The following is a 19,086-nucleotide window of genomic DNA, read 5'->3' as shown; positions in this document are numbered from 1 at the left end:
GTCTCGAGACTAGGGTGTTGTAAATCAGTTCAGGATAGTCATAAAGCGACACTATTGTACAAGGACTTTCTAGATTACAATAAGTTTTGTCCTTTGGGTACATTCATCCACCACGTCGACGACGTCGTACGCCGCTGCGCGTTGGAGGAGCATAATCAGACTCGGGATCATCCTCGACGCCTGTCTCCTGGTCCTCATCCGGCTCTGATGATATCGAAATTGGCGGTGATAGTTCTCCATCATCGGTATCATCATCGCCAACATGATCTTCCTGCTTGTGTTCCTCGACAATTAAGTGGTCGTCGCCATCATCTCCTTCACCGGGTAGAAGGAACCCGCCACCATGATCAACAGGATCATGAGAGTCCTCTTCAAAATGATCATGAGAATGTTTATCGTCAGGCTCATGCTGTTCATTATTCTTCTTCCGCAGAGCGAAGGGATTTTGTGCCTCACGCTCGCGGTCCGCGAAAGGATCTCCACCACCATACTCCTCCCGAACACGTTCAGCAATGCGCAAGCCGAACAGGAACTTGCGCCAGGTTTGCAAAATCCGCTTTTCGGCCTTGAGCTCCTCTCTTTTGCGCTTCTCGGCCGCGTCAATACGCCAGGCGTCTTTGAGCAAGTCTTCATTTTCGGCCGCCACGACAACGCCCTGGATGACAGGAACAGCCATCTTAGAGCCAAATTCAAACCCAGTGACTGCTTCTGCGAAGTCGATCCCGAGCTTCTTGCACAGTCGGACAGTGCCCGAGAATGGAACGTGGGCGGCGCCCCGAGGTACCATACTTGGCACGAAACAATCGATATTGCCGTAGTTGTTCTTGGGGATCTTGCCATCAACGATAGGCGGTGGGATGATGAACTCGGTCTGATCACGCGCGTACAGGCCCTGCGTCGGTTTCTGGCCCGTTTCGCGCTGCATCTCATCGACCTCGCGCTTGCGGATGAGAGTCACTGCTCGTATGGGTACCTTTTTCAAGGGCGCGGCTCCAGCTTGGATCTGTCGCCCTTCTTTATGCCAACTTTCCGCAGACAGGCATTTGACCACATCGGCTCTCTTGTAAACCTGCTCCTCTTTAGCACGGGCTCCTTTGCCGGCCGTAAATGTGCGAACAGGCTCTGCGCCAGGCTTGAGGGCCTCTTCGCGGCGAAGAAAACGTTCAAGCACAAACTCGGTTGATGCCCGAAGGCTCTGGAGGGTATCTCCTGCCTGCGCAGCTTTCTTTTTCTCGGGTTGTTTCCGTTTTAGATCTGTTTCGTCTTCCTGTTCATCCACTTTGGTTCGTTTGTCGGGACGTCTTATGTACCCACGCATGACGTTTCGAAACCAATCGTATTCAAAGTATTGGCCTCGAAGACCTGGTATTGGTAGTTTCTGCACCGGGAATCTGAACCCTTTAGTTTTTCCGGGCCATGTGCGCCGTCGAAGATATCGAGTTGTGACATCTTTGGCGGTTCCATCCGCCGAGTGTGCAATCACGTAGCAAATTACTTGTTTAGCACGATCAGCTTTGGCACCACGTGGCTCAAAGGCTTCTTGTTGATCGGCACTTAGTCCCAGGGGCTTCGGCAGGACTAGAGAGTCAACAGAAATGATTTCGTTTGTGGCTGGAGAGACAACCTCTGTCCAGTAGATTGGGAATGGGAGATCCTTGTCATATTGAGGCCCGCTTTTCTTTGCTTTAGGCGGATCTTGTTCCACATCAGGCGTTGATTCATACTCCCCGGAGCCGTTCTCAGGCTTGGTGTTCGTAGGAACTGCATCTGTCTTGGATGGTGTGTAAACTTCTGCTTTTGTCCATCCGAATCCTAGCGGTTGTAGATTCGACACGAGTCTGGATTCGATGCCCAACGCCCTGATCAGAGCAGTGAAAAGCTGAGCCCCGACATCACGGGAGCCCTGCATATTTTCGGCGACGGTTCGAAATTCATCGATGTTGGCAATGCGCTCCCCATGGCGCTCTTGGTCGTGTTCCTCTTTCCTGAAGTCAGTGATGATCTCCTCGAGGGAAGCTACAGGTCGATACCCATGCTTTCTGAGACCTGGGGCCGTAATCTGAAACTGCTTCTTCCAGTAGGCCACCAAGACCTTGAGCAGGGTGATGATCGGATCCCCGCGACTCATATCTGGCTGGCCCGGTTCCAGTCGTTCTGAATCCGGGCCCCATTCTTCCTTCTTTTTGGCCTGTTTTCCTTTTTTCTTCTTAGATTTGGGCGGGTCTGGCTTTCGTTCGGGAATTTCCAATCCGGTTGCGATTCGCCATTTCTTCACTTCCTTGTGAATACCCTCCGGGAGCTTATGACGTAATGTCTCATGCACTTTGGCGTCGTTGATCCAGGCATTGCGAATGGCGTTGTGGTAGAGGAGACATTGGACATGGATGCAGTGTGACTGAATGCGAATCTGACGTTCGATCTTGGTCGGTCCCTTCTTGCCATCTAGTAAATCCGAGACATGGGCCTCATTCTTATCGAGGGTCAATTCGAGATCTTGGAGCTCGGGGCCAGCGAGGGTTGGAGTTGTCGCGCTTGTTTTGGGGTCGATCGCGTCTTCCCAGTCGATATCGTCATCCTCCTCATCTTCGTCGTCTGACGCAGTAATACGCGACTCATGGGTGTTATCGGCGGGTGCGTCGCTCAAGGAGCTCTCCGAGGAATCGGAGTCGGATTCATCGATAGAGAAGGGCTTGGAGGCATCAAGGGCCTGGCGTTTGGTTGGGGGCGGGTCCTCGGAGTGGGAGCGCTTGCGGGGACGAAAGGTGGCATACGATTTGAATTGAATGTAGAAGTGGATTTGGATTTGGATTTGGATTTGGAGAAATGGAAGTGGGTCGGCGGAGGAAGGAGATGCGCGGAGGTGTGAAGGTCGGCAGTGGCCGAGGTATGAAGGGAAGAGTACTTCCACTTTGTATGGGATTGCCATACAAATGACAAGTACCAGTCTGCAATACAGTAGTAGTTACTAGTAACCACTTCTGCCCGCGGGAACAATCTACAATTCTCCCTCTCCCTCCAAGTCAAGTCAACTAGAGAACTCGTCACTTTTCCTCTAGTTCCTCTACATCTTCGACTCTACTCTATATCATCCATGGATCCTGTCAAGCGATTCTTCTCCTCTCCGCGCTTCGCCGTGGCGGGCGCCAGTAACGACGCCCACAAGTTTGGATATAAGCGTAAGTCAAAAGACGAATATCTCCATGGGCCACCCTCGCTAACATTCCATTATATTCTCTTCCCTTTAGTTCTTGCATGGTATCACCAGCATTCACTACCTGTGACTCCCCTCAATCCGAGGGCAGCGCAGATCTCCCTCCCCTCGCGTGCCTACGATACAGTTCCCTCACCATCCGGACTTCCCTCCCCGACTCAGACTTCGTTGTCGGTGGTGACTCCACCTCCAGTGACCCTCAAAGTACTACAGGAAGCTCATTCTGTAGGAATCCCTGCTGTCTGGTTGCAACCGGGGACCTTTGATGACGCAGTACTGGAATTTGCCCATGCCAATTTCGAGGCGGTGATTGCGGGAGATGGTGGACAGGGCGGCGAGGGATGGTGTGTGTTGGTTGATGGTGACGAGGGACTGGAATCAGCTGGAGTCCAGTGGACCAGCCAAAGATTATAATAGTCGGTGTAATAATCGGTGGTTGGTTGGAAAAATATATTGAAGCAGGGGGGGGGCTGGGAGTGTCTTAAGTGTATTCCGTACTCCGTCGTGACTCGTGGGGGACTAGTCAGATTTAGGGATTTGTTTAGTTCTCCTCTCCAACTCAACCTTTTTTTTCTTTGCTTCCTCCCTCCACCAGGGAGATACACCTCCTTTCTCCTTTCTCCTCGCTACCGAGTATTTCCATCTCATTATGCCCGACATGCACGCCGTTTTCCAACACTCGGCTTCACCTCCCAAGGTTGATCTCGCCAGTGCCAATTCGCAGCTCTTCCAGCTTCCTTCTTCCACCTCCGCATCCTCATCACTCTACTCGCTTTCTCTTAGTCGCAAACGAGCCCGTCGCGACACTGGATCCCTTTTAACCAAATTCGACCCATCATCCGAAATCCACAATAATGCCTCTCCACTGATCTCGTCCGATTTCCGTCAACCAGGTACCGATGAGTACCATGCCTCCGCCGAGTTCGACTACCGACCCAACCGATACCGTGAATCCTTCCTACCCCCATCACTCGATGTCAGCGTTGATTCCTTACTCGCAGAGGGGAACAGTCGGAAACGCACCCGCCGCGATTCCAACATCGCCTCACCAATGACCGATCTCCCCGATCTACCGAGTCCAGCCACACGAGTCGGGTGGGGACGAACGGTGATCAACGCTGTAGGCAAAGTCCTCGACCTCTGCTGGTCCGGTGCATTCAAGGGCTTCTACGCCGGCGGCGGACAAGGATATGACATGCACGCTGGCTCTGGTTCTGGCCCTGCATCCACGACACAGTTCATCCCAACCTGGGAGGCCGGTCCCAGTACTTCCGTCGAGAAAGATCGCATCTTTCGCACTCCCATTCCCGGACAGTACCCAGACGAAGACATCGATCGCAGCTGGGTAGTTGTTCCTGGCGAACCCACCGATCCCTTTGGCAACGACGATCCCGACAGCACAGATAGTCCATCCGCTCTCCGAGCCCGTCGCATCCACCAAACCTCAAGCCCGCGTCGACGTCAAGCCGTGATGCCTCGTCTCGCGAAACGACCAAACTTGTCCGTGCGACCATCCACACCTACAAGGAGCTCTGCGATTCCATCGCCACGATCACAGAACGGTCCTGGCTCTGCGGAAATGCAGAAATACGCAGCACGGATGCGCCGCAAAGAGCGCGAAGAAGACGCCAGTATCCAACGCCTGAATAAACAACTGCAGGATATGATCCGGCAAGGCAAAGAAGCGCTGGGGACGACGGTAGAGGTGGATGATCTGGACATGGATTTCCAGTCAGATTGAGCGATATACCCTTCCTTCCTTCCTTTCTCTCTCGCTTTGGTCGTTTCACTCGATTTTCTTCTCGCACTGTTTTCTTTTATCGCTTTTTTTGGGACTTTTTTTGGGCTGGGCTGCCCCCTTTTCTCGCACATAATGATTCGATACCCCCAAAAGCGCTCGTTTTCTGTCAAGCTTGACTGAATGGGAAATCGACTATAACGCTGAACGACAACGACTTTATGATCTCGGTGTACTTGCTTTGTTCCTCGCGTGCTCTACTAATTGTATTGGGCTCGAGGAGGTTTACGATTTTGAAAGTGTCACCTCGCACGCACAATACACCTTTGCTTGCTTAATGGTACGAATTATTGGAACTAGGACTTTATTCAAAACAATAGGCATTGTACTTCAATTTCAATACGTACACCACTTCACCAAATTCCTAATCAAATCCAATTCACAAAACAAATCCGATAACATAGTTCGTTACTAAAAAAAAATGCTCAACCATATCACGCGACGGTACGTCCGTGAGTAGCATCACCATTGGCAGGGATCGATACCTGGCTGCACTACTTCCGCACCGCTTGGGGAGGAGTAGGACCGCCGGCCTTGGGGGCGCCAGCACCACCGGCACCTGCAGCGCCGCCAGCAGCAGCAGGGGCAGCAGCCTCACCACCAGCCGCAGGGGCAGCAGCGGGGGCAGCAGCAGGGGCACCAATGGGGTTAGAAAGGAAGTGGCTAACCTTCCCAATGACACCACCCTGGAGGAGGACATCGGGGAGGGTCGAGCCTTGAATGGGGGAAGTATCACGAGTCTCAAGCTCGTGAACATCACGAGATTTCATCTATCAAATGAACAGGTCAGCTAAGACTGCTCCCTAAGAACCGGATGGGTATTTGCCAAGGGTAAGGTGTGAATTACATACCGGGAGAATACCAACGCCGTGGTGGGCGTTACCAATCAGGCCGCCCAGGCCACTCTCACGGGCGAGTTCCTTCATCAGACCGAGGGGGGTCACTGAGGCTGGTACTAGGTGAGGCCGAGGGGGGGTAGACGAAGAGGAAGGTGTGGTAGTAGGATTCTTAGTTCCGGTGGGAGTAGCACGGCGCTGGAAGGAGGTTTTAGCAATTAGTTCATTTGGGCTCTAGTTGGATTGGATGAGCATACCATCAAGATTTCGTCAGCGACATCTGCAGCGTCGGTATCACTGGACCCGGTGTCGAAAGAATCGGGCTCGCCGTCTTCGACATTCTCACTGCGGCCGGACTGGAAAGATCAGTATTTGGTTCATTTGAGGCTCAAATTGGGAAGTTGGCATACTAGGCCTCCGTGCTGAGGGAATAGAGCAGGTCCGATGCTGTTGGCAAGATCGCTGATGGGGTCGCTGCGGCGGAACTAAGGCAATGTAAGTATTTGGATTCTTTCAGGGATAATTTGCGTTGACGTACGGGCATCACGCTGTCGGCAAGATCAAGGCCGCCGTCCATAGCACCGCTGACGGCGTCACTGATGCTGCCCAGCTTCATATCTTCGGCATTCTGCTGGTTCTGCGGGACGTTAGACACTATGTTATTCTATTGAGACTTCAAACTGATCTAGATAGCTCCAACTTACTAGATCTTCGTTGGATCGACGGTGGTTTTGACCGTAATTTTGACCCTCGTTTTGACCGTGGTTCTGGCCATAGTTCTGGAGCCAGTTCTGGCCTTCGTTTTGGCCGTCGTTCTGACCGTCGTTCTGGCCTTCATTCTGGCCTTCGTTTTGGCCGTCGTTTTGGCCGTGGTTCTGACCATAGTTTTGACCATAGTTTTGACCATAGTTTTGGCCATAGTTCTGGCCGTGGTTCTGACCCTCGTTTTGATCCCAGTTCTGGCCACCATACAAGGGGTACCCATCAACAGATCGAGTCTGTTTCTTAGGAGTATTGGCTGGATGAGCCTGGTTCTGTTAGGGAATCATTAATATCAACTTGACGTTCAATCAAGGGAAGAGACATCAAACATACCCCGCCGAACAGACTTCCCAAGAGAGGGAAATTGCTGAGATCACCAGTCAGCGAGCGAGGAGTATGCTCGACGCTTCGCTTCGGCACACCACCGAGAAGTGTTCCAATGATGGGAAGGCTGTTGATGATGTGGTGCTTAGGCGGCTCAGGCGTCTTCTTCTTGGCCTTCGCATCCTTGCCATCTTTACCATCCTTGTCATCTTTGCCATCCTTCGAATCCTTGTCATCACCAGCAGGCTTCTCGTCGCCGACAGGCTTCTTTTCATCCGCCGGCTCACCATCTCGGGAGCTCAGCTTGGGCTGCAGCAGCGAAGCAATCATATCGTTTACTTCGCCGCCTGCTGTACCGGCACCGATAAAGTTACCGCTGCCATCCCGGCGCATGTGAACCATACCGGTTCCTGCGTCGTTCTCACTCGGAGGCAAAGGCGCAGCCAATGCCACAGCGGCACAAAGGGTCAGGGCGTATGTTGTCTTAACCATCTTGATGGCGTTGCGGTTGTAGTCGTAGAATGAGTGTCAACGTCGACGAGCGACGGATAAGGTCAAAAGCGAGCAAGAAGGGGTGTATAAACGAAAGTCTGGGAATGCGAAGAAACGTCGTAACGAGGGATGGCGGGACATTCGGCCAACTTATAGTGATCGCTTTGGTGACATTCTAGGATTACTGGGATCAAGGGGCAGTGGGGAGTGGTTGGGTTTGCGCCCTCGTGAGAGGATCCTTAGACAGTGCCAACGCCCTTGCTCTGGCATGTTGTCACTTCCATGCTCCCCAGGAGTTGGTGGCTTGGGCTTGTTTATAGCGGCAAGAATGTTCCGATGCTTGTTTAGTGAGATATCTCCGTCGATCATAATTGCAGAAGGTTATGCAAGGGGTCTCGCCACTGATCGTGGGCGTCAATAGCTTGCGGTAGGGCTTGTCTCGACATGAGGACTGCTAATCATTCGCAGAGAGCTTCGAACGAGGCATACAAGCTATGCATCGATTGAGGCTGCTATGAGCAATTTGTTTCTGGCTTCTGGGCCTTTCAAATTTGCCCTTGATCGGTTGTTTTGCATAGGGTATATCAAGGAGTCATGCCCAGGTGATTCATCAACCCCTGTCACCCTCATATCACTCCTTGTCCCGTCGCTCGAATTTAGTATGGAGTACTCCGTCCGCAGGGTGATACCTTGAAAGAAATGATTGGCACGGATTTGAAACCCTCGGGCACCTTCCGTGGGCTGGATTATGCGCCAAATCAATAGGGCTCGTCTTGTGAACCCTTAACTTGAATATAATATAACGGAAACTTGGCCGCTGCACATGAAGTTCGGCATTAATTTTCGCCTTTATCCTTTTAGGCCGCGCGCTTCTCGCGATCCGCTCTAGTAAAACAATCAAGTGGCAGCCAAGGTTCCTTTCTTTTTTTTTTTTGTTTTCGTGCGTGGCTATAGTCAACATCAATCCAGTGAAATGAGAGATGAGGGAAATATTTTAGCTCCATCCCTCCAACCAGGAGAGCTACTAGATAATTCATGGCATCTGAAAACCCTCAAATCCAGATTTATCTTATACTGCTCTCTTGCCCCTATAGAAAGTGGATACCCATGCCTGAGGCCGTTCTATGCCAAGTACCTTGAGCTTGGCCTTTAAACCGAACTCGACCTCGCGCTAGCCCTGGAGACAGCTACAAATTTTTTTTCAGATAAGCCCCCAGCCCCGGTGCGACTTGGTGTGATTTTCCTATCAGAGTGGATCTATATCTCCTCCCCCGGGACCACAATACTACTAGGTACTACGAGAAGCTATGCCACGAACACGGAAGATCTCCTTTATTTAGGCAATACCGAGGCAATTCGCTCGTCTTTCTTTTATTCCAGTGAAAACGCCTGCATACCCCTAATCCGTCAAGATGCATAGTACTGCTGGCAGAAGGAAGATCATGCGTTAGCATAACCAGCGTGCTGGGTGTCGCCCGTCTGGGTTGCATGAGCGCTGCATGAGCGCTGCATGAGCGCTGCCTTCACTAAAACCCTACTTCCTCCGCCCCCCCTCCCGTGTCTTGTATTGAAGAAACAATCCCAGTTCACACTGCGCACGGCTCTCGGTCCGGTGCAAAAGTAAACTGAGGTTGGCAGGTGGGGGAAGGTTCGCTTCTAAGCCATTGTCCACTTTTCGGTGGAGACCTTTGTGAGCTCTGGCCGCCGGACCATTCTTCTACTCCCACGTAGGCCTATCCCGTGCAAGAAAGATATACCCGCGCGTTATTGGATACCGGGAGAGCGATTAGCGTTATTACAAGCGCGGTATAATTGAAATATAGTGGATAACGGCCTCGAACTTTATGGAGAAACGTCTCCGTAAAAATCAAGGTTGCTTCTAATTAACGGATATTAGCCCAGCGATCACATCCGTCTCAGGTTCGTTGCCCGCTTATAAATATTCGACAGCTTCTGGATAATGGGGAGTTGTTAAAACTTACTATCGCTGCTTTCTTATCCGTGGAAAATCGAAGAATTCTCACAGTCACCATGGGTTTAAGCCAGTCTAAGCCTTTCAACAAAAACACCCGCAGTCTGCTGAAGCTCACTCAAGAGCGACGCACACATTATAAACTGCTAGGAAAAAGCCCCATTTCTGATGATGATCTCGAGACTCTTGTTCGGAATGCGACCAAGCATGTACCTACTGCCTGGAACACACAATCGTCCCGGGTTGTTCTGCTACTGAAGGATGAGCACAAGAAGGTGTGGGATATCGCCATTTCAGTCATTGAGGGTCTAGTCAAGGCGGGCGCTGTTCCGAAGGAGATGTTCGAAGACTACACAAAGCCTAAGCTTGAAGCTTTTAAGGCCGCCTATGGAACTGTAAGTACATGCAGTGTCTATTATACTGCAAGGTTCATTGGTTCGAATGACTAACTTCTCAAAAGATTCTTTTATTTGTTGACTACAAGTCCCTTGAGGCTACCAAGGAAAAATTCGCAATCTATGCAGACAAGGTTGACACCTTCGCCCTGGAGGCGAATGCCATGGCCGAGTACCTCAGTATGTACCTCTCTACTAACATCTTTCTGAGGTTAAAATCCTAACATTTATCGCAGTCTGGTTATCACTTGAGTCTGAGGGCCTAGGCGCAAGCCTGCAACACTACAACCCATTGATTGATGACCAAGTTGCAAAAACTTGGGACATCCCTAGTTCCTGGAAACTCGAGGCCCAGATGGTCTTTGGTACCCCAGGCGAAAAGATCGAGGAGAAAGAGTTCGATCCGATTGAGCCCCGGTTCAGGGTCTATGGGAAATGATTTTAGTTCCAAGTTTCCATATCATTTGGCGCTGTTTACATGAATAGATAATGTATATACAACATAATGAATAACTATTGAATCATAAGATCTCCACAAAATTACGTCGCAAGGGGCATTATGCAATATCATCCTGGGCAATGGTCGCTCCGCTAGTTACACCATCAGTGATTCCTTTCACGAGAGCTTCGAATCTAGCCTCTGCATCCGCGGACGCACGCGATAGCTGGAATCTGCTAAACTCTTTCTTGCCCGAAATAACCTGCAACACCTCATCGACATTGAGGTCCCAGATGTTGTCCGCTCTCCACGCGACATGCGTGTCAGGACGCACGAGAACCATATTACGTTCCCAAATGCGACGGACATGGGGCTCGTCTTTGATGATGACGCGTGAAAGAGGGATGCTGAGCCTAGCAGCTGCAGCCACAATACGGTCACTGGCAGATTCCTTATTAATGCTCTCTCCATCATCGTCCACGAAGTGAATCAGGGTCCATTCAGCACCGAACAAATCATAGATACTCGTTTCTCCATCCTTCAAAAACACATGAGGGGCGCGGGATCCCGGGCGGGTGCTGGGACGATACTGGTCGGGTGTCCACTCCAATTCAGGCGTTCCATCTTGATAGATAGTGGGGGAATGGTAGCGAAGATCGAGCTCAACACCTCGGTCCTCGGTTTCCGGTCCTGATTCTTCGAGGAACTTGCCGACGCGTGCGCGCAGGTCCTTGCCTTCCTCCGTATCATCGTCAATAGGGTTGTTTTCTGGTGGGTACATCTGTGCCAATTTGATATGCTCCATGATATGACGATGGGCTCTTTCCAAAGTACGAATCTGCATTGGTCTTCTCTCCATGTTGTAGGACTTGAGAAGTAGTTCGCCGCCGTAGCCTTTGACTATCGCAGCCAAGCGCCAACCAAGACCGACCGCATCTACGACACCGCTGTTCATGCCGTATCCGCCATGAGGCGGCATTCGATGAGCTGAATAGATCAGTACCTGCGGGTTTTAGTTGTATCTCTGACAGAACTTACCAGAATCACCTGCCAGAATAACCCTCATGCTATCCGTATAGTATTGTTTGGCGATACTGAAATTCGGTGCCCATTCACTGTGTGCGTAAATTTCATCAATCTTAATCTCATGGCGCTGGCCAGCAGAAGCCATAATCCGATACACAACTTCGGAGGGGTCAACTGGGCCCTCTGGAAGTAGATGTGTGGGAAGATGAGCGGTAAACATATCATCATCATTCTGGTCAAGTATCACTCCGCCATGTGAGCAGAAAGTGTGCCAATATTTCCCGAATGATCGCTCCTCGGCAAATTGTCGAGATCTGAAATGGACAAGATGCATTCTTAAAGGCCTATAGCTCACAGGATTAGAATATTCCTCTCGAATTCTCCGAGCAAAAACATACATTTGACCACCGGTCATTGGAATGCCTGCGGTCTTACGAATTCGGCTTCCTCCACCATCACAGGCAATGAGATATTTGCTGTGCAGAACATGATACTCGCCGTTCTGGTCAACAAATGTTGTACTGACACCTTGCTCACCTTCAGTGTGCACCAGGTAGGTCCACCCGAATTTGGTGGAAACATTGCTCTTGGTCTGTATTTTCTGCCTCAACCAGCTTTCGAAGATTGGCTGTAAGCATCTTTGACCTGATTCCGCACACTGAGTTCCATCGTTCGTATCCTTAATAAGAGCTTTTTGGCCTGCAGATGATGGCAGTTTCTAGGCTTCCTCTTAGAGCTGAACGGCTTATAATTAACATGGCAATATAACAGCACTCACCCAATTGGCTAAGAGGTGTCCCTTGCCATCTAGCTTTGTCGCGAATTGGGTATCAAAGGTTGCATCTTGGCTCACACTACCCTCGAGTCCTCGGTATTCCTCAGCAAGACCTAGAATACGAAATAGTTCCATCGACTTGCGGTTCGTCAAGTCCAATTTGGGCCATTTACTGATTTCAAGGGACCTTTCAGCGAGAAGACAGGGTACATTTAGGCGGTCCAGCTGGTAGGCAAGGATCATGCCGACCGGGCCAGCGCCAACAATCACGATAGGCACATCGTGGGAGAATGATACTGTTGAAGACATAGTTTCAAATGTATTATACCTGCTATCGGCACTTCGACAAGCTGGTAATGGAAGTACTCGATTTCAACCATGCATGATTTAGCGACCCGAGTGTACTTATAAGGCGTGCTTTACGCAGCGGCCTGGCATTCCACTGGCAATACAATACAGGTGGGACGACGGGACCGAAACTAGCTTTCTTTCTTCGGTTGTGTGCGGATCCCTTTGCGGATCCTGTTTTGCGAAGGGCCGGAGCTCGGTATTCTCCGATTTTTTGGTCACAATAACCCCCGGGCAATTTATTCTGTGGGGAAGAAGCCCTGGGAAAAAAAAGGAAAATCCTGCCAATTTGATTTTCTATCTTTATTCTTCCTAGTTTGGTCAATTGCTCGCTATATCGGATTGTAGAGGTGGTGGGGGTGGAAAGGGAATCCGCAACTCGAAAGGGCGATGATACCTCCGAGGCGCCACAACTTCCCGTCTACTTGGCACCTGTGGTTCCCACACGCTGGGTTGTAAAACAATGGTATTGTTGTTCATCTGTAAATACCTAGCGTCGCGAGAAGTGGCACAACGCACCATGGCCCAAGCGTTGGTACTTGAGCGAGGCAACACGAGGCACAGCAGCATCAACTGCAGACCGTTGAGGGCGACAAATCTTTGTACCACTTTCGACAACTTGAAGAAACGCAATATAGTACATGATCAAGAAGCATCATCCCCTGAATCGGCTCGAATCCATGGCGATTGATCCTATCCGATAATCACAGTCATCGTCGATTTGCGGTTGCTTTCCTGCGTGTATGATTGTTATGAATGCATCAATGCTTGGGCTGCTGTATTCAACAGGGACCCGCACGATTTCCAGTGCTGCGGACCGGCCAGTTAGAATTGCAGAAACTATGGACACATACACGTGTATCCAAACCTTCGTCTTGTCAAAGCGTGAGCCACAACCTTAGTCGACGGTGGCGAACTCGGCGATATCGGGTAACACTTCGTAGGCTTCTATTGCCTATCTGAGAAGTTTCTTTCTATGCATCGGCCATCTGGCCTAGTGGTAAGGCATCCGTTTCCGATGCGGGAGATCGCAGGTTCGAATCCTGCGTTGGTCGCTTTTTGCTTTTGCTATCTCATCTGCGGTATAGGTGTGGGTGGTGTGGTGGATGTGTTGGATATTCATACGAATCAAAAACAGATATACATACATACACATACGTATCTTTCTTGTCATCGTACCCGGTTAATATTTTTTGATACTATCTACTCATTCCATTCACCCAGGTTAAAAAAATCAAGCAAGTGACTAACAAACTAGCCCCACTTACCAAAAAAAAAAACAAATATTCAGAATAAATACTATTAAAGTGCTAGGGTAGCAAAAAACGACCAACGCAGGATTCGAACCTGCGATCTCCCGCATCGGAAACGGATGCCTTACCACTAGGCCAGATGGCCGACTGGTTGATAATGCGGGGAAATGCTTGCAAGATGAGAACTTTCTATTGTGATCTCCTTTTTGTACTCTCATAAAAACTAGTACCGCAGTCTAGAATCAAGGCAATACGTTTCAACTGGTATCCGTCAATCGAAAGAAGAACTTTGTGGCCTACTAGTCCTAGACTGCAACTCAACGGTCGGGATTGCCGATTTGGCTAGCAAATAAAATTGGCACGGTGATCAGATCAGACCATAACTTCACATCCCGGTTTCAGTTTCAGTCTCAGTCCCAAACAAAATCCCATCTCAACCACGACGAATAGAATCCTTATCCAGCCGCGCGGAATTCCGCGTCGAATGAATCTCCCAATCCGATGTGATTTTGATCTGCCCCAGAGCCCACTCGTTGAACCCGGGCCTTTTCCCCACCGGTGCTTGCGTGACCGTAACAAGGGGGATTTCCGGCTCCTCCATCTGCCCGCCTGATACTGTTGCTTTCCAATATCTGGTAGTGGCGGGATCTGGCCTTGGGGATTCGGATATTAATTTGCATTCTGGCGTCCCGGTTACCCGTTGGCTAGCCGGTGCCAGCACCGGGAGACAGGCGGCAATGATACCCAAGAGAGTCACGATGCTCGACACCAGAGACTCCGGGGCTGAACCATAGGTTGAGTCTTTTGAAATGAGGAACAGTTTGGTGTCGACACGGAGTGCCGAGAGACCGATGATGCTGTTGTTGAATATGTTAGGACTGAGCTTGAAACTTGAAGGTATGGCAGTAAGCAAAAGCGAACAGAACTACTCACACTAGACCCAGGACATAAGTACTGGCCAGAGAAATCCCCCCCTTCCGTGAGAATTTCATATGTCGAAGAATCGGTATAGGGAGAAGAAGGATGAAGATGTTGAGGATAAGCTCGCTCACTGCACAGCCAGTGTGTAGCATTTTGCGATCGCCGCAGGCGCCCTCAGGCTCTTCGCTGGCCAGCCAGACCTTTCGCGGTGGTGTGCAAAGGAACGCATTTGCCAGCAAACTTGCAATCCAAAGGCTGGAGCATAGACCGATTAAAACGCAGGTCAGCCTCATAATGATCGGTTGCTGGAACCGGCGGAAGTAGTAGTGTAGTATGGATAGCTGGACGAGGGCCACCACGGTAACCCAAAGAAGCTCTCCCACATATGTAAGCTGTTTTGAAGTTAGGCGTGTTTCCCAGTGACATTTCGAAGAGCCTATTATGCGTATAGAGCAGAACTTACCTTGTTGAAGCGTACTAAGGTCTCAGATCCACCAAGACGGACGACTTCATCCGTATGGATTCCCATTCCACAGAGTAAAACGAGAAGAAGCTCGACAATATAACGTCCCAGCATGACGACCTATTGCATATCGTCAGTTTGATCCATCATTGGCTGAAAAGAAAAAAAAAGCATCTTACCGTAGCTGCAAGAATGAACCAGTCATTCCCTTGTAGCGAGACCCGTTGCCTTCGCCGTGTCCATACCCGTAGACCAACAACCACAAAAGCAACCGCCAGCAGAAATGATTGCACCGCGATAGCAGTCTTGCCCAGCCAGTTCTGTCTCAGGGCATGAACCAGGCTTCCACTCGACGTCGAAGACATGATCTAAATCTCACAATACTTCAACTTCAACACGGGACCTCGGGAGCTTCAAAAATGGACATGACTCGATTTAAAGATATATTGCATCGAGATCTGCCAAGAGCCACGAGGGACCAGAAACAGCGCGGGGCTCGCATTAAAGTAAGCCCACTAACAAAGTAAAACGTTGCCAGCAATACCTACCACCAACTAACCAACAGGGGGGGGGACCCTGCATCATTGCCGACAGGATCAGCGGTCACGAAAATGCTAAGCAGGCGAACCACTAATCGTGTCTAGATTATTCTAGTAGACCCGGGCGAATGACTCTTTCTGATTAAGTTTCAGCCTAGTTTTTCTTTCTTTTTCTCGAAATGCCCATCGAGACCACTGGGGCTGCCCGGCTTGGTGTAATCCTCCCGGGGCCGCGCTGCCAAAAACAGCCTTAGGCAACCCGCCTGCGGCTCCACTTGGTACTTTATCTCTGACACCCGCGTTTCACGGCCCAGTGAGGGAGATTTGAAGTTCTGAGGTGAAATCTAAACACTCTGATTCCTTGGTTACTACTCTATTTTCCTCGGTTTCAAATGCAGCAGGTTTTGATTTTGATCGTGTGTCGGGATCTCACATGCATCGCTAATCCCCGATCTGCCGTAGATCTGGGCTGCAGCTCGTGAGAATCTTGATCGAACGATGTCCTAGGTAAGATACACCCCTCTTCTCATTCTCGTGCCCGTCTATCTGCAGTTAAGTGGAGTTAGGTCCACGGGCGACACGGCGCCACTGACGGGATCTTGCAGTGACTTCGAGTTGGAGAAATCGCACAGAGGTCTCGACGATCACCGATGAAACCGATACCACGCAAGGGTCCCGAGATTCCTGAGGTTCTGCCGTGAGCCTGGTACAGTCAGCTCTCGACCAGGTGCCAGTGCGACGAAAAGGGATACCGGGGGTTAGAATAGGCTTCTCTTGTGGATATTTGGAGTCAACTTTGATCCCTGGTGCCGCGACTAGCTTCCAATTCTGTGTCACTTGCTATAGGAGATCTACGGGCTCAAAATTGAGGAAGACTTGAACGGAAGCATGAAAATATGTGCTTGGGCCGCAGTTGCTTCGGCCTAGACCATTGAAGGGATGGACGCTTGGGCATGCAACGAAAGATGTCGGAGCCATAGGACTGAGCACATCGTGATATCCAGCCGAAAGCCTTTGAATACGAGGTTGCGTCACTGGAATACTTGCACAGGCGTTGCAGGGTAGCATAATATCTCCACACCTTGGAACGTCATTGATAAATGAATTACGTTCAATGCTCGGGCCATTGGTTGTTGACGGCTGTGCCGTAGAAGGCCGTTCCGAGTCCTGGGATGCCCAATCCGTCGTTGGTCATGAAACATGCACGGTAAGTGTCGCCCATTGACTAGATGTAGAAAAGACCGTGGCCCCATCGAGATCCACCCTCATGTCTCAGGCACGAGGTGCCCAGGCGAACCGTTCGCGACTCCAACCCAGGATGGCCCCAAATCATCCATCCTTTCAGAAGCTTGCGACAGGGCTGAAACAACAGAACAAAGTTTCCTACGATAAACGGAGTAGTTCCTAAAATTTAAGAATCGTATTCTCGTACAGCGAGAATCCACTTCCGTGGACCCTGAGGGTAGGTAGGGTGATCTAGACGTCCGAAAATGTATAATTAAAAATAGTAGCCGTCCTAAAATGCGCTTAGTACACTCTGATCATCATCATGCGTAACAAGTTTGGGTTCCAAACTGCATCCACTTTTCCCGCCATCCATTGAGCAGGAATGGAGTACCCTGTCGAAAAAAAGAGCCGGCCCACATCCGCTGTGCCGTGCCTAACAATTGAGTCAATTGGAGCTTAAGTGCTCTTCTTCTGAGCATCACGCTCGGCCTTGCGCAGGGCACGCTTGCGAATGCTCTCGTGCATGGACTTGTTCTGACCAAGCACGTAGCCGTTCATGGTTCCGACGGAGGTCAGGAACCAGGCCATGAGGCCGTGGCTCCAGTAAGGAGAGGAGCTGTGAGCGTACGAGGAAGAACCACCGCTACGGCCGATCTTGGAGAGAACGGATCGCACGAAAGCGCGGGGAGTTGGGATGGAGGCGGATGCACGGCGGATCTTGGACATGGCAGAGGTAATCAAGTAAGCCTGGACAAGCTCGACCTCAATTCCGTAAGAAGACAGCTCGCCGCCCAGGGCGGTGGACCACTGCTGCAGGAAAGCCTTGCTGCCGGAGTAGGTGGCCAGCAAAGGTGTAGGAAGAAGACCACCGAATGAACCCATGGTCAGAATCAGACCGCGGCGGCGCTGCATCATGCCGGGGACAACGAGCTGAGTGACGCGCAGGGTACCGGTGCAGTTGATGGTGATGATATCAGCCATTTCGGAAGCTGGGGTCTGGGCGAAGGGGACGGGGATAGAGTGGCTCAGGCCGACGTTGTTGACCAGGATCGAGACATCCAGATCCGAGACAAGCGCACTCAGCGCGGTGTAGTCGGCGTCGGAGTTGCGGGAGAAGTCCATGGCGAGGATCTTGGTTTGCACATTGGGGAATTGCTTGGTGATTTCCTCGGCGAGGGTCTCGAGCTTTGATTCGGTCCGGGACACCAGCACAACGTTAAACTTGGCCCGCGCCAGCTGCAAGGCGAACTCCTTACCCAGACCGTCCGAGGCACCAGTCACCACAGCCCAGCTACCGGGGGGTCCGAATGAACGAAGCTGCAAGGGTTCCACATGTTAGTATTATAACAAGGGTAGCTAGGGAATATATAGACAAACCGGTTTGCCGGGAAGGATGAATAGACTGAGGATCACCCGTAGGAAGCTCCAAACCTTGCAGGCGACAGCAAGCCCACCAGTTGCGAGGAGGACCAGCGCGCCTACAGCGGGTAGACCTGCCGGGATATGAGCAGGCCACTGCGAAAGGCATTCGAGGTGCTTTGATAGATCCATCGTGAGAATGGTATGTGGAGGCGGAAGTGGAGGGGAATGGGGAAGTGGAAGAAGTTAAAAAAAAGCAGCTTGTTGGGAAGATCGACGCCAAGAACCCCAAACATTGAGAGAACATCCTCGGTCTCGTCACAAGCCAATTCCTTCCATCTTCCATCACTATCACCCCCTCCATCTTGAACATCATGGATCAATTGCTCTCCTACCTGCCCCCCTTCGAGGGTCTTTTGCCCAAATGGCTTGTTTTCGTATGTCTGCCCTCTCTCCTGACTGTGAATCTCCACTGACACCGAACCAGGTCTCCGTGGTCTCCGCCGTCAACAGCCTGCAAGCCTATTTCTCTACCGATTATACCTCGAAGCTTTACACCAACGGATCAATTGCCGTTGAGCCCTTGTCTGGTCGCGTGTTCGGTACCTGGACCTTCCTCTCCGCTGTTATCCGCATGACTGCTGCTTATAACATCGACAACTCGGTGGCCTACGATCTTGCTCTGTGGACCTACGGCATTGCCCTGACGCACTTTGTCGGCGAGCTCGTTTTTGGAAACGCTTCTCTGCGTGGTCGATTCCTCAGCCCTCTGATTGTGGCCTCGTCCTCGCTGGCTTGGATGCTGACCCAGCGCGACGCATACCTGGCCTAAAGGGGCAATTGACCGCGTCGACCGTTGCCAAATATACAATATAACAGTGGATTATGATGTATGATTATTTGATGAGGATTTGGTCGGTTCCTCCGCCGAGAAACCAGATCCCCA

The 19,086-nt window shown here is 50.9% G+C and overlaps 9 protein-coding genes across 9 annotated transcripts; 4 read left to right on the top strand and 5 right to left on the bottom strand.

The window, feature by feature from the left end:
- Positions 1 to 103: 103 nt before the first annotated feature.
- Positions 104 to 2,926, bottom strand: N7533_012264 (Rad4 family protein; the record flags this gene model as incomplete). Its single annotated transcript, XM_057108914.1, has 1 exon — positions 104 to 2,926. One exon carries the CDS (start codon positions 2,924 to 2,926, stop codon positions 104 to 106), a length of 2,823 nt encoding a protein of 940 aa, XP_056954015.1.
- Positions 2,927 to 3,091: 165 nt separating this feature from the next.
- Positions 3,092 to 3,625, top strand: N7533_012263 (CoA-binding protein; the record flags this gene model as incomplete). Its single annotated transcript, XM_057108913.1, has 1 exon — positions 3,092 to 3,625. One exon carries the CDS (start codon positions 3,092 to 3,094, stop codon positions 3,623 to 3,625), a length of 534 nt encoding a protein of 177 aa, XP_056954014.1.
- A 235-nt stretch (positions 3,626 to 3,860) lies between these two features.
- N7533_012262 (uncharacterized protein) lies at positions 3,861 to 4,952 on the top strand (the record flags this gene model as incomplete). The annotated part of the gene is made up of 1 exon (XM_057108912.1): positions 3,861 to 4,952. The coding sequence occupies one exon, from the start codon at positions 3,861 to 3,863 to the stop codon at positions 4,950 to 4,952; it is 1,092 nt and encodes a 363-aa protein (XP_056954013.1).
- A 551-nt stretch (positions 4,953 to 5,503) lies between these two features.
- On the bottom strand, positions 5,504 to 7,423 carry N7533_012261 (uncharacterized protein; the record flags this gene model as incomplete). Its single annotated transcript, XM_057108911.1, has 7 exons — positions 5,504 to 5,779; positions 5,861 to 6,043; positions 6,103 to 6,201; positions 6,256 to 6,330; positions 6,384 to 6,482; positions 6,550 to 6,879; positions 6,941 to 7,423. The coding sequence occupies 7 exons, from the start codon at positions 7,421 to 7,423 to the stop codon at positions 5,504 to 5,506; spliced, it is 1,545 nt and encodes a 514-aa protein (XP_056954012.1).
- Positions 7,424 to 9,454: 2,031 nt separating this feature from the next.
- On the top strand, positions 9,455 to 10,229 carry N7533_012260 (Nitroreductase; the record flags this gene model as incomplete). Its single annotated transcript, XM_057108910.1, has 3 exons — positions 9,455 to 9,790; positions 9,856 to 9,970; positions 10,027 to 10,229. 3 exons carry the CDS (start codon positions 9,455 to 9,457, stop codon positions 10,227 to 10,229), a joined length of 654 nt encoding a protein of 217 aa, XP_056954011.1.
- Positions 10,230 to 10,347: 118 nt separating this feature from the next.
- On the bottom strand, positions 10,348 to 12,339 carry N7533_012259 (uncharacterized protein; the record flags this gene model as incomplete). Its single annotated transcript, XM_057108909.1, has 4 exons — positions 10,348 to 11,216; positions 11,268 to 11,569; positions 11,654 to 11,973; positions 12,034 to 12,339. 4 exons carry the CDS (start codon positions 12,337 to 12,339, stop codon positions 10,348 to 10,350), a joined length of 1,797 nt encoding a protein of 598 aa, XP_056954010.1.
- A 1,725-nt stretch (positions 12,340 to 14,064) lies between these two features.
- N7533_012258 (uncharacterized protein) lies at positions 14,065 to 15,380 on the bottom strand (the record flags this gene model as incomplete). Its single annotated transcript, XM_057108908.1, has 4 exons — positions 14,065 to 14,488; positions 14,565 to 14,944; positions 15,016 to 15,135; positions 15,195 to 15,380. The coding sequence occupies 4 exons, from the start codon at positions 15,378 to 15,380 to the stop codon at positions 14,065 to 14,067; spliced, it is 1,110 nt and encodes a 369-aa protein (XP_056954009.1).
- Positions 15,381 to 17,237: 1,857 nt separating this feature from the next.
- Positions 17,238 to 18,332, bottom strand: N7533_012257 (ketoreductase; the record flags this gene model as incomplete). The annotated part of the gene is made up of 2 exons (XM_057108907.1): positions 17,238 to 18,098; positions 18,159 to 18,332. 2 exons carry the CDS (start codon positions 18,330 to 18,332, stop codon positions 17,238 to 17,240), a joined length of 1,035 nt encoding a protein of 344 aa, XP_056954008.1.
- A 182-nt stretch (positions 18,333 to 18,514) lies between these two features.
- N7533_012256 (Erg28 family protein) lies at positions 18,515 to 18,972 on the top strand (the record flags this gene model as incomplete). The annotated part of the gene is made up of 2 exons (XM_057108906.1): positions 18,515 to 18,577; positions 18,628 to 18,972. The coding sequence occupies 2 exons, from the start codon at positions 18,515 to 18,517 to the stop codon at positions 18,970 to 18,972; spliced, it is 408 nt and encodes a 135-aa protein (XP_056954007.1).
- Positions 18,973 to 19,086: the final 114 nt, after the last annotated feature.

This window comes from Penicillium manginii (genome assembly GCF_028828005.1).
Source record: "Penicillium manginii strain IBT 31320 chromosome Unknown utg000009l:1.0-3297300.0:1.0-3298630.0, whole genome shotgun sequence".
NCBI classification, from domain to species: Eukaryota; Fungi; Ascomycota; class Eurotiomycetes; order Eurotiales; family Aspergillaceae; genus Penicillium; species Penicillium manginii.
The sequence above is the reverse complement of the archived record's forward strand: the minus strand, read 5'-3'. Positions and strand labels throughout refer to the sequence as shown.